The sequence below is a fragment of the Oryctolagus cuniculus genome, chromosome 4, assembly GCF_051225735.1.
Source record: "Oryctolagus cuniculus isolate XC-2025 breed Fujian yellow rabbit chromosome 4, ASM5122573v1, whole genome shotgun sequence".
In the NCBI taxonomy this organism is placed as follows: Eukaryota; Metazoa; Chordata; class Mammalia; order Lagomorpha; family Leporidae; genus Oryctolagus; species Oryctolagus cuniculus.
Genome location: NC_142870.1, coordinates 109,779,395 through 109,795,756, shown reverse-complemented (window position 1 = coordinate 109,795,756; position 16,362 = coordinate 109,779,395). Strand labels below are relative to the sequence as shown.

At 49.6% G+C, this 16,362-nt stretch overlaps 1 protein-coding gene across 1 annotated transcript; it reads left to right on the top strand.

Annotated features, from left to right (window-relative positions):
• The first annotated feature begins 942 nt into the window (after positions 1–942).
• Positions 943–15,669, top strand: CLDN11 (claudin 11). Its single transcript, XM_002716414.5, has 3 exons — positions 943–1,445; positions 4,790–4,954; positions 14,405–15,669. The coding sequence occupies exons 1-3, from the start codon at positions 1,220–1,222 to the stop codon at positions 14,635–14,637; spliced, it is 624 nt and encodes a 207-aa protein (XP_002716460.1). The 5' UTR covers positions 943–1,219; the 3' UTR covers positions 14,638–15,669.
• The last annotated feature ends 693 nt before the right edge of the window (positions 15,670–16,362 follow it).

Sequence of the window (16,362 nt, the reverse complement as noted above, 5' to 3'; positions counted from 1 at the left end):
AATAAAATAAATAAATCTTAAAAAAAAAAAAAAAACCTGTTCAGTACCAATGAGACCAAGGAGAACAAGAAGAACTTCCCTCGGAGTTACAAAAATGATGCAGGTAGTGGGGCCTATCAGGATGCATGGAGGGAAAGGGGCGGGAACGTTGTTGATGGGATGCGGATGGGATGACGGCAGCTTGCACTTGTGGCTGGCCTGGGAGGTTTTCTCAGTGGGGTAAAGCTATTAATTTATTTTCAGTGCGCCAAAGCAGCAGCCATCCTGGCTTCTAGGGTGTCACAAGCGGGGCCCTTGAGGCCTGTGGGAATTTTCAGAAACTCATCGTCATGACAGACTCCCAGAAATGGCTCTGGACGTGAGGTGAGACGGGCTCATGGAGTCTGTCCCTTATTGGTCGGGCGAACTTGGGCCATCTGGCCTCGCTCCTGCTGCTTCTTCGTGCCTGTTGTGTGTAACGGGCAACTATTGCTCCACAGAGGTTGTCAGGAGCATCAGATGGGCGAATATTTGTAAAAGGCAGGCGCACAGCCCAGGGCGCAGCTCAGATCCCTGCGTGTTGTCACCATTAAGACGGCCAGTGCTCCCTCCTGGATTTCGACCACGGAAAGAACAGTTTTGTTCCTACTAGTGATGACGGTATGCTGGATGCTAAGGGCAATTACCAGTCAGAAACACAGCCCGGACACCATGGGGAGGGCAGTGACGGACGGAGCGGAACGGAGACCCAAGGTCAGCAGAAAGGGCGAAGAATTCACTAGCAGACACTGCTCGAGCCCGACGCGCGCGCTCTGCATTCTCCGCGACTCGGACCTGGAGCGAATTGTTTGACTTTGCAACGCCGACAGCCAGGCTGCTGGGCGGGGCGGGGCCCACCTCGGGTCACTCCTCCCTTCCACAGCCCACTTCGGACCCCGTCCAGCGATTGGCCGCCTCGACCCCGGGCCGTCGCCGATTGGCGCTCGCAGGCAGGGGCTACGGGGTTTAAAGAGGGGGGCGGGGGCGCGCCGCCAAGCAGCGCCGCTGTCCCCGCACTGCGCTCCTAGCGGTCCCCGCCACCGAGCGCCCGCCGCGCCGTCGGAGCCCGACTCGCAGACGCTCGCCTTCGGTCGCAGCCGGCAACCAGCAGCTAGCGAGCGCAGGAGCTGGCGCTGTCCAGCCCGGGGTCCCCCGGTACAGCCAGTGAGGGGTGAGGCGCGGGGACGTCGGGGCGGCCACCATGGTGGCCACGTGCCTGCAGGTGGTGGGCTTCGTCACGAGCTTCGTGGGCTGGATCGGCATCATCGTCACCACATCCACCAACGACTGGGTGGTGACCTGCGGCTACACCATCCCCACCTGCCGCAAGCTGGACGAACTGGGCTCCAAGGGGCTGTGGGCCGACTGCGTTATGGCCACGGGGTTGTACCACTGCAAGCCCCTGGTGGACATCCTCATCCTGCCGGGTAAGGACCCCCACCTTGCAAGATCTGAATTCAACCTCTCCCAGCCTCAGTATATATTTTTGTTTTTAAATTTGGAACTTGGGGATGTAGGTGATAATTTGCTGGTGGCCACGGTGCCCAAGTCGCTGTGAAAATTTAATGGACAGACACAGAGCAGGAACTGGGTGTCCGTCACTCCACCTGCCCCATCTTCCCACCGACGGGGACTCGACCTCCTCCCGCTCGCGCCCCTGCTTTCGCGTTAGTTTCCAAACCAGCAGGTGAGGGGACAAGGAGGAAAACGCGTTCAAGCGACTGGAAGGGCGCAGGCTGGGTGTCCCTGTCCTCGTGGGGGCGGGCTAGGCGACCTGGCCAGGCTAGGGCTCTTCCAGCTGCGCGCGCCCGGTGGTCCAGCGATTCACGTCCCAGGACGTTTCTAGACTGCGCAGTTGAGCAAACTCCAGGTTGGTGCCCTCAGGCTCTAGGGTCCGTCCTATCTCCCTGGTCCCCAGCGTGGTCCCCACCCCTGCCTCTTCCAACTCCCGCGGGGCATCAGGTCCCAGAGCCCCCTCCCCAGCTCCGAGCCCTCTGATCGGAGCGGGAAGCTTGGGTGCTCCTGGAGGAGACAGAGAGTCCCTCCCCACGCCAAGCTGTGTTTGGGAGTCGGGTGGGGGCAGAATTGATTGACAAGCACCCGCCCGCCGGCCCCCAAGCCCATTTTCAGGTGTTGCCCGATAGAAACCCTTTGGGCGGTTTCAGGAAAGTTGGGGTAGGTGGCTGGCGAGGTCGTAAGCGCCCCCTCGGGTCTTCTGCGGGGGAACCCCCGGACTGCGCACAGGCTCATCCTCACCTTGGCTTCTGCACCGGGGCCTTTTGTCCCGCCAGCCGTGGTGGATCGTGTGCGCATTTAAAGTCCTGCTCGCGTTTTTTAAAATGCGGAGAAACCTGCGAATCCGGGGCTGTGCCTTGGTGCCTTCTGGCAGGGGAGTCCGTGGCTCCACTTCAGCGCCCCAGGAACGCCCTCTTTCCCCACAGTTGCGATCAGTTCCCTTGCTGCTCCTCTACTTGGCCGCTTCTCCTCGTCTGAACCCCTTACTTCTGGTTTTCATGGGTTGTTGGTGAAGGTGAAATCCGTTTTTCTCCCTACATTTTACATTCCTTGAAGATACAGATAGCACCCTGTGGCCTTTGCATCCGAGCCTGTGCCCAGCATTGCCATGGGTGCACAGCAGGTGCACACAGCAGGTGCACACGGTGCCTGCCAGCTCTGCCTTTCACTGTCTTCGCGCAGAAGAGTAGAAATCAGGGAACCCAAGGGAACTGGGTCCAGCCTCAGTTAATGCTGGCCTTGGTAGACAGGGAGCAGACCCCAGGGGCCAGTGCTCACTATCTGGGTGATTTGCCTATCTCCATGCACCCTCATTCTCTCCTTTTAAAAATTAAAATCAAACCAATCACCTTTCTGCTGAAACTGTTGAGTGAGACAAGAAGTGGAACCCTCCTTTGGTGTAGCAGAAGTTCTGCAAATGGTCAGTAAGCTGCATAGCATTCCTACCAACTTCTGACTGAAGCATAGAATTACTCTCTGCTTCCTCGCCCTGGAGTGGAGTTTGCTGAGCATTCAGTGTGAGCGGTTTGCTTGCAGAGGAGAGGGACCACCACCCAGGAGGTAGTAGTACATTTTGGGGAGAGCTCAGTGCTTCTGCCCCACCTGCCCTGGGTAGGGGCCGGGACAGGCCTCAGTCTCCATCTTGCTTTTCAGACATGGCCTTGGTACTGCAGCGCGTGCACAGCCCACGTCATTCGTCTCAGAATCTCTGAATCTCATTCACTGCCTGCTGTGTGTCTGCCCAGGCTCATCCACAAGCTGCAGGGGCAGGGTTGGGCTCAAATTCTGGATGGCTCCTCCAGGGGCCCTCAAGTCCCCAGACACTCGCGTGACCATCAGGAACTCTGAAGGAGCAGAGGTGGGCGGTGGTTGGAAGAGGGCCCTTCCGGAGTCTGAATGCTGGCAAACACGCCTTGCTGCCCTGTTGAGGTTGGGTCCTGGTGTTGAGTGTAGGCTGGCTGCGTTTGGCAAAGGTCCTGGTGTGTGAGGCATAAGTTGGGGCTGATTCTTGGCTGTGCCATGAACTCTGCCTCACTCAGGCCCTCAGGCCACCATCTGTGAATCTCTATGAATAAATATGGAGAGAACTAAATATAGTAACAAAAAATAGTTGTTAAATAGGGAGAGTGATGCAGTGAAAAGTGATAGATTTCAAAGTAAGACAATGGATTCAAGCATGTGAAATTCTCTCTGTATCTTCTCAGACTTTTTCTACGTAAGTATTGCACACATAATTTGCTTCTTAATAAAGCTGTTTCTTGGGACTTTACCCATCCGTATGATGTTCAAGGCAGTTTTGCTGTACCCTCCTATTCAATTCACTTACTCCCTTACTCAACATTGTTTATTTAACATCATCTGTTGTGGCCATTGTGTCACCTCCTTGAAGACCAAGGCAGGCGTTTGTCCTGCAAAAATCCCCAGGGCTGGGGCTTGGAGAGGTTCTTTGAAGCAATGGTGGACAGTTGAGGAGGCACGCCCAGAGCACTGTGGGAGAGGCAGGAGACGGAGCCCGACCACCTGTAGGGAGAACTCATGAGCAGAGCAGCCTCCAGAGAGACAGCAAGAAGGGAAAGCCCGAGTGTTAGCTTAGTCTAGTTCAGGGCCATACGCTAGTCAAACCCAATGTAAACTAACAAGACATTGTTGGGGAGAAAACCACCTGGTACCTCTGGTGATAAAAGTACTGCATGGCACAGAGTTACACTACCAGTAATAACAAATTTGTTATGATGACTTAGCGTAAACCCTGTTTTGAGCACTGCATGAATTAATCTTCAATAGAATTCTGTTGGAAAGATGCAGCTGCTATTATTATTTTCACTCCATGATGAGGAGAGTAAGACATGTCAGTTAAGTTACTTGCCCAAGATCACACAAGTACCTAGAGTATATCAAGAGCAGACTGCAACCAGCTCAGAACATCACAGAACACCACAGAACACTTGGAGGATTTGAGTTTTCATTTGGACCTTTCTCAAAGTGATGTAATAATGTAAGTGGCCGCTCCATCTCGGGAAGTGACCATGTGGTCCAAACTGGAGATTCCCCCTTCCATGTCTCCAGTCCCTTTTCTTGTTGCTGAGTTGCTTTACAATTTGAAAGTGCACAGTGATCTTGGACAACATTCTGCGTGCCCTACATCCTGGAATGGGGAGGGAGGGAGGAAGGGAGGTGGCGCTGAATTCCTTCGAGGCAGGGTGCAGGACCCAGGAGGACCGTGGCCTAACCCAGGCCATCTGCTCTCTTGTTCCAGGCTACGTTCAAGCTTGCCGAGCCCTGATGATTGCTGCCTCCGTCCTGGGTCTGCCGGCCATCTTCCTGCTGCTCACTGTTCTCCCCTGCATCCGAATGGGCCATGAGCCTGGCGTGGCCAAGTACAGGCGGGCACAGCTGGCTGGCGTTCTGCTCATCCTAGTGGGTAAGACGGCTTCCTACATGGCGCCCCAGCTCGGGGTGAACCTGATGAGTCTCACACCTCAGGGCTGCTGCTTCGTGGAGTTTAAGAGACGTGTGAAAGGTGGCCAGATGAATCTGTAGGGGAGAAATGCTTGCAACCCGTGACCTCTTTTAGTTCATGGACAGTTTACAGACGGTGATAGGTCTGTGGGTGGGGGACACTGAGCGTGAAATAAATTGAAAGAGGAGGATTTTGAGGGCAGGAAATCCCCGAGGGAGAGACCAGGCGAGCCGAAGGAGTTATAGCGTGGCCCCATGGTGGAATCCCTTTCAGAACATGGACACTCAGCTCCCACTGCAGACCAACTGAATTGGAATTTTCTGGCTATTAGGCTAGGCAAGAGCATTTTTTGAAAGCTCCCCAGGTGATTCTTAGGTGCAACCAATATAGGGCATCTCGGTTAATACAGAAAGAAAATGGAGAAAGAGGAGAGCAAGAGAAAAACAAGGTGTCAAGGGTGGCAGACCAGCAGACAATCATTCCATCTTTCCTCCCGGAAGCGGGAGTAGAGCAAGTGGGCCAGCGTCGTGGTAGGCATTGAGAGTGTTGGGAGGCGTGGAAAGACCATCTCTGCTCTGAGCATGCTTGGGCATTGCAATTGTGCCCAGCTAAAAGAGATACTCACCTCTGGGCTGCGCACACCCCTGGGAAGGCATCAACCAGGAGTAGAGGAGTTTCCCAGGGCGGAGGCATCCAGTGATGAATGTCGAGAGCTGGAGTGAAGGTGGCCAGGTCATGAGCTGGAGGGAGGGATGGCTGCGGCCCAGGAGCTGGCCTGCGCTTGTTCCGTATTGCTGCGCTGATTGCGCCGAGCACCGGGGGCGCCGTTCTACAACCCGTGGGACAGTGCTGCCAGCCCTGCTCCCTTCGATGATTTCACTTCTCTGCATTATCCCCCCACTGAACGCTAATTCCATTCGCAAGTTCTAAGCCCTAATAGAGGATATGAATCTGAAAAGCTGCAGCTGTTGGTGCAAAATGCATATCCAGTGAGGAGAAGCTGGCCTGGATCTGGGTCAGTGAGCTCATCCCCAAACTGAAAGGCCAGACCCTGTGCTTGAGGAGTGAGGGGACAGGGTGCTGGGGGGTTGATGCCATGCCCCACCTGGGGGTTCTCAGCCTGACCCACAGTGATGCCAGAGGTGGGGGGAAGTGGGTTGTGTGTGTGTGTGTGTGTGTGTGTGTGACAGGAGTGAAAAGGCCCTCTGGAAACCCTAGACAAGGGTCTGGGCATGGCAATTTTGACTCCAACCACAAAGAACATGTGAGAGTGCACACAGAACACACAGCATCCTGTGCCCCATCCCACTCACAGGTGCCCCTTTTTACTCCGTTCTAGCGGCTTTACAGGCGAACTGGGTTGTGGAATCCAGATGAAACCTCTCCCTAGGCTCTTCCAGCCAGTTCCTTGCATTCTCACTGAAGCCCAGAAGGCTTTCTTGGACTCTGAGCATGGCAGGGCCCAGGGATGAACGTGTTGTCAGAGGGGCTACTCCTGAGAAATTCTGGCTTCCATATGAGAGTATAGCACATCCAGCAGAGAGCGAATGCACTAAAGCGAACCAGCTGACCCTGGGGAAAAGAGAGGGATAAAAGCAAAGTATACACAGACTGGTTTTGGGGAAAAAACCCCATAATCAGGGTTATGAAAATAAAAAAGCAGCTGGTGGTTTGCAACTTCCTGCTGACTTAGTTTGTCTTTTAAAGGCAGGCTGGCGAAGGCAGGCAGAATCATAGATGAGGAAAGCAAGGTGGGGCTTGGTGGTAGATGCCGGTCGCTCATTCCCTGTTTCCTGGAGTGAAAGTATGGGGAAAATGGGGTGCTGAGTGGCCTGATCCCACCCAGGCAGGCTGCACCTTTGTGCACACTCGCTGGCTGGAATGGCGCCTGCACAGCTTTGCATTTTCTCCTCGTGGGTTGCTCCTGTCTGTATTATTGCTCAGCGGGCCACCCCTGGCCTTGGGGTTGGATGTGACTGCAATGAGCGTCTCTGGAAATGTAAAGCTCATTGTCTCAAGTGTGGCACCTGCTGATCTCCCCACAGAGCCCCAAAAAGTGCCTTGTTTTCCCCTGTTGGCAGTGAGTGGGAGGGGCAAGAGAGAGTGAAGGCTCCCTTTGTGTGGCTCTGGTTTGCTTTCTGTCACTCCCCCACCCCGCCTCCCCGGGAGAGGCCAGCGTTGGGCCTGTGCTGGGTCTCAGGGGTCACCGGATGGCGATCCAGCTGGGGTGTGGGTGCTAACCAAATGGTGGTGAGCAGCCCTGGCGGCCACAGCTGGTCCTGCTTTGGAAACCTTGAGCACTTTGCATTGAAATCAGTTCTTCCTGATCAGAAAATCTGCAATTATTTTTTTTCTGGAAACTTACAGAATATGCATCTGTTGTGCAACAACTTTCTCTTCTCAGGAGTCTGATAGAGTAAGGATTTCCTGGATGCTGCTGGCTTCTTAAGCTAGATGGGTTGCCCAGGGAGCAGCAGGCTCCTCAGATCTTCGGTGGCTCTGAGGCTGATCCAATCTGCTTTTCCCTGCCAAGGCAGGAGGTGACTATGCCTCCAATCATTCTGCTTTGTCAGTTGGGAGTCAGACCCAACCACAGAGAACCTGTACTGTGCTACTTTCTTGCTGCAATAAATGCTATAATAAATAAATACTATAAAGTAGAAATAATACTGCCCACGTTTGGGGATGGTAACTAGAGTGAAACTATGTATAGAAATTATTAGCATGGTACCTGGCACATAGTAAGTGTTCAGCAAATGGCTGCTATTGCTGTTGGAGAAAAAACACCACTAACTCACAGGGCAACTGGGTATTCTAATCATATCTAATTTGTACAGGCTCATCACCACATATGGAACTGTCGGGGAGAGAAAACATGTTTTTGGAAACACTACCTCGTATCTTGGCCTAATGGAAATATTTCCTTTGTTTACTTTGTGGAAGCCAGAATGTGGGGATCAGTAGGTAGGGGTTTCTGTGTATTCAGCTATGAAAAAGCATATTAAATCACGCTGCTGAAAACCCTGGATCTTAGTACTGAGTCAGTCTGATTCTCACTGTTGCTATGAATTGGGAAGTGCTTCGGGTGCTTCTTAGGGGATAGGGAACAGATTGGAAGGTGAGGAAATGTACTTTGCATCCTAAGTGGAATCTTTTCATCCTCCTTCACAGACATACGGCCCCAGAAAGGACATTGATGTGTCATGTGAACAGTTGTTTTAACTTGGAACATTCAGATTGATAGTGGGTTTGGGGTAAAATTAAGGGTGTGTGCAAATGTGGTACAAATTGAGCTTGTGCCACACACAGAAACAAATGGGAAAAGGAATCCGTGGGTGCAGAATAAACAATGATGCTTTGAATCTCAGGGCATGAATAGAATCATTAGAAAAATCTTCCTCCAAACTCATTAGCTTTATGCAAACAAGTGCCCCATTGCAGTCAACTTTTATGTGGGTAGTGGAAGGGATGTGGCATTTAGTGTAACTGCGGCTTTAACGACCTTGTCATGAAATTGGAGACACTGGCTGCTTTATGAACCCTCCTGTCTCTAAATTCTCTGTTTTCAAAAAGTTAACAGATAGCCATGAGGCTGTATTAAAAAAGGGTATGGGAAAGAAAAAATAATGATGCATGGATTTGAAATAAAGGGAAAAATGTTGAAAGCAGGCCAGGAAAATAATGCCCTCAGATATTCCATAGATGATTGTCGTAAATGTTAGCTCTTCTGCAAAGTCCTTTGTGAGACAGGAGCGTGTCCTCTGCAGCTGGTTTCCCTAGGGCAGCGTCACACATGAGGAAAAGAAACCTAAAACTCTTCTAGCTTCAAGCGTTCAGAAAGCAGCAAATAAATATGACCCCACACAGCAGCTCCTTAGAAACCTTGTGAGCTGTTGCCTTCATTCCCCTTTTTATAAAATCCGCAGTTAATTGCTACTTAGGTTGTAGGACTGCGAGTAGAAGATGGTGGTCAGTGCATTGTAGAAAGTTAACTGCAGAAGGATTGGAAAGTTTTTGTGGTGGAATATTTCAAACTTAGACAGAAACAGGAAGAGCAGCCCAGTGAGCCTCCGGGCCTCCCCACATCGATCAGCTCTGGCCTGGCTGCTGCTCACTCCTTTCGGGCCCCAGATTTTTGGGAAACAATTCTTGTTGTAACAAGGCTGAATTTTTCCAGTATTACTAATATAGTCAGAATAATTTAAGTACCTTTTAATGAAAATATTGCTTTGTGCTGGAAAATGATGCTTTTAAAAGTCTTTATAGTGCCTAGTACTGAAAGTGACAAAACCTAAAAAAAAAAAAAAAAAAAAAAAAGAGGTTCATTGGAGGAAGGAAGAAACGTCAGTGTTGGGTGATCTTCTGTCTTCCTCTGCCTCTCTGTCTCTCTCCATGTTATCTAATCTCTTAAGAGATTAAAAGCCAGCTACACTCGCACTTCATTGTTCTAAAATGGCCTTCCCAAAGGTTTTGTTTTCTTTGATTAAACCAAGTTGTACATCGTATCAACTCAAGAATGCATTGTGTCACATTGTTTGAAACGTGTTCTCAAAAGAGACAAGCAACTTTGTTCTTTTAAGAGCCAGGGATTCTATTTAGGAGATGACAGAGTCTGGATGAAGCTGACCCACATAATGAAGCTTTCTTCTTTTAAAAATCCAAGACTACCCCAGATTTTTATTTCTCATTCTCCAATAGCAAATGGCAGATTAGCACCCTCTGCCTATGCAGTTAACTATTCTGCTTTCTGTAAGTACTCACCGGAGAAAGACTGAGAAGTATGAGCATGGAAGTTTCCCTGTCTTGTTTTTAGAGATTTGACTTAAAAATAAAGTCTGATGACATAAAAAGAAAAAAGAATGAGACTTCTCTTTATAGTTCTTCACTGTTCTTTATCGCGGGTGTGTGGCTATTTAATTTATTTATTCACTTATTTGAAAGGCAGAGTTACAGAGGCACAGAGGCAGAAAGAGAGGTCTTCCATCCAAATGGCCAGAGCTGGGCTGATCCAAAGCCAGGAGCCAGGAGCTTCTTCCAGGTCTCCCACACGGGTGCAGGGGCCCAAGCACTTGGGCCATCTTCTACTGCTTTCCCAGGCCATAACAGAGAGCTGGATCAGAAGTGGAGCATCCAGGACTCGAACTGGTGCCCATATGGGATGCCGGCACTGCAGGCAGTGGGTTTATCCAATATGCCACAGTGCTGGCCCCAAGTGTGACTTTTAAGAAAAACATTTTCTTTTTTCCCCCAAATAACAGAACCATTTTGAATTCATATTTTTTGGGGGTAGGCCAGTAGAAAGGCCCACTAGGACATGAAGAAAGCCAAACATTATCAGCAGTTTTACTAATATTTCATGCTTTGGTAGTCAGGCAATTATTTGACTTGTATTTTTAACTTTACTGGTCAGAACATACCCCTTTCGCCTTTCAAACCATTGCTGAAATTGAATAAATTTTCTTTTTTCAGTTTCTAAACATTTTTGTGCTGAGTTCAAGTGCAGGGCAGTGTCTGCTGCGAGCCCCTCATTTCCTTTCATGTTGTGCGTGGTCTGTCGTTCCTCAGCGGTTTTCATGTGGTGTATCTCGGAGAGCCACAGGGATTCCACCCAGAGTCCATTGATCCACCAGGAGAGAAAGCCTGCTGGTACTCATTTGCCTTGTTTTGCATGGATTAGAAAAGAAGGAAATTCTGAATGAGGTACAACATGAACTTGTGACTTTAAAGTCACACAAGAGTTTTCGTTGAAGAGGAAAGGCAAGTTGAAATGAGACCACGTCTCCTCCACTGGTCTGCCCATCTGTCTGTCTTCTCTCTCCCGATTCCCTCATCCAGCCCTCTGAGGCTCATTGTCCAAATGTTGAGACACATTCATTTTTCTAATGAATTGTATTTGAATAAAATCTAACCAAATCCCGATGGGGGGGAAGCCATTGTAATCCATAAGCTGTACTTTGGAAATTTATATTCATTAAATAAAAGTTAAAAAAAAAAAAGGAAAGAAAAATCTAACCAAATCCCGGACACGTTCAACACCCAAGTTTTGATGTTACCGATGGTCACTTTGGGAATGTGGAAGTGAATTCTTTTCCTTAATTCTATAGAACCTAAACCAAATCTGGAGTTTACGTCAGGTTTCCATGTGATGTGAGGAATGCTTTTTGTGCCTGCCTGCGTGCAGAATGTGTAAGTACAAAAAGCTATTGAAAAATTCAAAACTGAATTTGAACCATGAGCTCTTTTGAAACCAGTCAGTCATTTCTGGGAGAGAGCCTTTGGACTGAACCAGATCAGTTCTTTGGGAGTTAAATATTCCCCCTGCCATGTCATTTAGGTTTTCAGAGCCTGCATTTCCCCCCTAAACAAGCCCGGGTGTCTGGGTGTTTCTTGTGAAGTTGCTGGTCCTGCTCACAGCCGAATGAACACGCCCCTTGGGGCGGGGGTGTGTGTCCTGGCGTTGCGCAGCGAGTTCTGCCCGGCTGGAGCACTCCGGCAGGGGACATGGGGCCCCTGTCCTGATGGAGAATAAGACTTTCCTCTGTGCCTTGCTCAGTGTATGACGATGGCCACAGCCAAGCAGTTCTCCAAGAGTACCCGCTGCTGTGCGATCCCTGTCAGAGAAAGAGAAAAAAAGAGAAGGCTTTCCCCTGGCTCGGAGGTTTCCACAGCCCGGGCTGCAAGGGGCAGGTTCTGGGGGACACTGGTCTTCTCGGACATTCTGCCCAAGGAGAACAGTACCTCCTCACAGGGCGTCTCCTACAGCGCATGTTGCAGGGGCCGGATGAGTGTGCTTGCTTTTTAAGGGAAAGGAACCCATTACTATGGATAGATGTTAGCTTCTTAAATAATTTATATAAACTCCTTAATTGTGTGTGACCTTCACGATTAATGGAGTGGACGTAGGCTCTGAGAAAGCTGATCTGGGCAATTCAGAGCCCTTTAGGGCCTCTTCCCTTTGACTTCTACGTGGGATCTGCACTTTATAGCATAAGGAGCACCTCTATTTCCCTGTAGCTATACCCAGACCGTGTGGTAGGCTTCATCTGTTATCAACAAAACCCTATGTTACAAGCCACAGAAAGGCAATGAGGCCATTTCAAATGTCTCAAATATGGGAAAGACAAAATATTTTCTTCGGATTAGAACTCAGTGTTTATGTTAAGGAAAAAATATGTCCCTTTTCTGTAGGCATGGAGGGTAAGTTAGAAAAATCACTCAGTGTGAGTAGAAGTCAGATAAAAGCTTGCTGAGTTGAAAGCCACAAGAGTACCCCAGGTGGCAAACAGCAGGCTGGCAATGCCACCACCTGTCTGAATTTGTTGATGGCTTTTCTAACTCACAACTGGAAATCTCATTATTGTTATTACGTCTGCCAGTTTAATGTGCCATCTCAACTTAAATTTTTTTTGAATTTTATTTTTATTGTATTTGAAAGGGAGGGAGGGAGGCCAGCGCCGCGGCTCACTAGGCTAATCCTCCGCCTAGCGGCGCCGGCACACCGGGTTCTAGTCCCGGTCGGGGCACCGGATTCTGTCCCGGTTGCCCCTCTTCCAGGCCAGCCCTCTGCTGTGGTCAGGGAGTGCAGTGGAGGATGGCCCAGGTGCTTGGGCCCTGCACCCCATGGGAGACCAGGACAAGCACCTGGCTCCTGGCTCCTGCCATCGGATCAGCGCGGTGCGCCGGCCGCAGCGCGCCGGCCGCGGCGGCCATTGGAGGGTGAACCAACGGCAAAGGAAGACCTTTCTCTCTGTCTCTCTCTCTCACTGTCCACTCTGCCTGTCAAAAAAAAAAAAAAAAAAAAAAAAAAAAAAAGAAAGGGAGGGAGGGAGAGACAGAACTGTCTTCTCTCCCCAGATGTCTTCAATAGCTGGTGCTGGGCCAGGTTCAAGTCAGAAGCTCAGGGCTCCATCTGGGTCTCCCACATGGGTGGCAGGGACCTAAGGGCATGAGCCATCACCTGCTCACCCCAGGATACATTAGCAGGAAGCTGAATTAGCAGTGAGGCTAAGACTCAATCCTGTGCAGTCTGACATAGGACATAGGCAGACAGTGACTTCTTAACTATTGCATCAGGCTTCTGGCCCTTAACTTAAAGTTGTGACTGAAACTTTTATCCTGCTTATTGTTGTAAGAATTCAGATGGTACCGAAGGAGGTTATGGAATTGCTTTGTCTAGGGCTGTGTTGTTCGGTCCAATAGTCATTAGCCATAGATGGGCACTGAAATTCAAATTAATTAAAATTAAAATTTCAGTTCTTCAGTCGCACTGTTCTCCATGATACCATATGATAGTCCTGGTATAAGAGGTTTAAAACAATTTTTTCAAAGACTTATTTATTTATTTATTTTGAAAGGCAGAGTTACAGAGAGGCAGAGAGAAATCTTCCATCTGTTGGTTCACGTTCATTCCCCAAATGGTCGCAATGGCTGGAGCTAGGCCAATCCAAAGCCAGGTGTCAGGAGCTTCTCCTGGGTTTCCCACGTTGGTTCAGAGGCCCAAGGACTTGGGTCATTTTCTGCTGCTTTCCCAGGCCATAGCAGAGAGCTGGATCGGAAGTGGAGCAGCTGGGTCTCGAACCAGTGCCCAAATGGGATGCCAGCACTGCAGGCAGTGGCTTTACCCACTATGCCACAGTGCTGGACCCTAAAACAATTTTTAAATCTTCATAGGCTCTTGCCTGTCCTTATTGGGTGATTGCTGAGAAGAGAGAATGAAATTATAGAGAGGTTATTTCTTATGGCATGAAATGCGAATCAGATCTGAAGTTTACACTGATGGGTGCAAAACCATAAAGATCTGCCATATGACCCTTTGCAACAAATACCATTGCCATAAAATCCTTGAACCGGTGAAGTTTTCTAACATGTCAGTTGGGTGGGATTTGGTGACTGTGAACAACATAGCACAAGGTAAACCTTTAGCTGATGCTGTAGCTTCTCCACTCAGTCATTCAACTACTACACTCAGTGCACATACTCTGTGCTTAGTACTGTGCAAAAACATTAGATTTGTAGACGTAAGATGTGGTCCCTGCCTTCAAGGCACTCAGTCTGGAAAGGGGAATGGGCACGTAAAGACAGAATTATAATACAAGTAGGTAGGAACGGTAGAGTTGTAACCATACATGCGAAGCTACCAGATGCAAGTAAGTACAAATATATTTTGGACTTAAGTGATTTATTTCTAGGTGTTTCCCTGGGAATTCTTTCATCTCTGCCACCTGTTGAAGGAAATAACCCACCAGCAGTTTGACACAAGTGTGCAGTCGCCTTATTTTACAGGCCGCTGAGTGTGTGGAGCTTCGTGGAGCCGGGTGACGGCCTGCGGTGTGTCCGTGTGGAGTGCAGGGCCAGCTCACCCTCTTGGTGTGCGGTGAGCACGCCCCTCACGCTCTCTCTTTGTCTCCGCAGCCCTCTGCGCCATCGTCGCCACCATCTGGTTCCCCGTGTGCGCTCACCGAGAGACCACCATCGTGAGCTTCGGCTACTCCCTGTATGCGGGCTGGATCGGTGCTGTGATGTGCCTCGTGGGCGGCTGCGTCATCGTCTGCTGCGCCGGAGACGCCCAGGCGTTTGGTGAAAACCGATTCTACTACTCCTCCGGCTCCAGCTCCCCGACGCATGCCAAGAGCGCCCACGTGTAAGCGCGCGCGGGCCGCCCTCCTAGGTGCTGTAGAGGCCGGGCGCTGGCCCTCGCTTTGCTTGCCACAGTGGCGGGGAAGCCCACTTCTCTGCCAGGCTCCAGAGCCAAAGGTGTAGAAAAGCATCCTGTCTGGCCTCCTCTAGTCTTAACACCACTCCCACCCCCACCCCCGCCCCGACCTTTTGGTTGCCTTAAAAGAAACCTCTCGCTCCGATAGTGCCCACACATTTGTCTCACAGCGCCGCTCTTTTCTCGGGCATTCCTTTGTTGTTTATTATTAAAACAAATATTTTGTTTCTCTCTAAATCTTCAATGTCTTGCAAACAGCTCCGGGTTGGGTGGGGGTGGGGGAGAGAAATAAAAGACACTTTTCAGGCTGTAACAGAGGACAGTGGGAGCCTCATAAAGACGCCTCTCTGTTACCTCCCTTCTGTGAGCTCCAAGGTCATTGACTTCTGAGGGATAGAAACAGAATCGGGGGCCACAGCGGGGGCGGGAGGGGAATCCTGGAACTTGTTCTTTCCATGGGAAAATTTCTTTTTTGTAAGTTGAGGGCAAGGGGTGGGGATATTTTTTGGTTTGTGATTTTTACATTTATCTGTACATATTTTTCAAGATTGATCATTTTTATAACCAAGGTTTCCTGAAATTCTCCATTCATCCATATGAAGGAAATGAACCAAATAGACTTTAATTATGCAATAAGTAACAGTCCAAGGGATATAACTTCAAGCGACATTTCACAAACCTGCGTTGGTTTCCAGGTTTGTGTGATGTAGTTTTTAATCTTCTACTTGCCGATGCTTCAGTTTAACACATTTTGAAAGCTTTTCCCTGTTCTCTCTTTGTTTTCATTCAGTTAGCAATCTCTAAGGGATGCTGACTAATGTACATTGTACTGTTGAATGTGGCTGTACGGGTGTACACGCTGATGGTATATCAGTATCTGAGACCCTCAAACTCTCCAAACACTCATGGTGCCTTTTGTTCTTTAAGTGAAATCTGTGCAATAAAATAACAAACTGTCTGCAAACTTGGCCTCCCATCGTCTGTCATACCCAGAGATATCATCTACTGATTTAAAAAAGTCTCATGAATACTGATGATTGGGAACCAAATCAGTGATGCAAGAGTGAGTCACTCAGCATTGCCCTGCATAATTAAAAGGTTGAATATTATTCATGGTACCTTTTTTTTTTTTTTGACAGGCAGAGTGGACAGTGAGAGAGAGAGAGACAGAGAGAAAGGTCTTCCTTTTCCGTTGGTTCACGCTCCAATGGCCGCCTCAGCCGGCGCGCTGTGGCCGGCGCACCGCACTGATCTGATGGCAGGAGCCAGGTGCTTCTCCTGGTCTCCCATGGGGTGCAGGGCCCAAGCACTTGGGCCATCCTCCACTGCACTCCCTGGTCACAGCAGAGAGCTGACCTGGAAGAGGGGCAACCAGGACAGAATCTGGCGCCCCGACCAGAACTAGAACCCGGTGTGCCGGCGCCGCTAGGTGGAGGATTAGCCTATTGAGCCACGGCGCCGGCCCCTGGTTTCTTAAGTGGAGTGACTTTAAGGCAATTTTAAGTCTCAGATAAATGGGCAGCAAGCAGAGACCAAGTTTCAAGCATGATGCAGATGAATTCCTTTGTCTACTTCCAACACTCAATAAAGGAATTGGCTAGGCGTAAAGGGAGAATTAAACATTTTATTGTATCTTTAATAATGTCTAAGTGCATTG

Excerpts from the sequence above, each read along its gene's own strand:
- CLDN11 (XM_002716414.5), top strand. The coding sequence starts at position 1,220 with ATGGTGGCCACGTGCCTGCAGGTGGTGGGCTTCGTCACGAGCTTCGTG. Across the intron at positions 1,446-4,789 it reads GGACATCCTCATCCTGCCGG|GCTACGTTCAAGCTTGCCGA; the intron begins GTAAGGACCCCC and ends CTCTTGTTCCAG. Across the intron at positions 4,955-14,404 it reads CGTTCTGCTCATCCTAGTGG|CCCTCTGCGCCATCGTCGCC; the intron begins GTAAGACGGCTT and ends TTGTCTCCGCAG.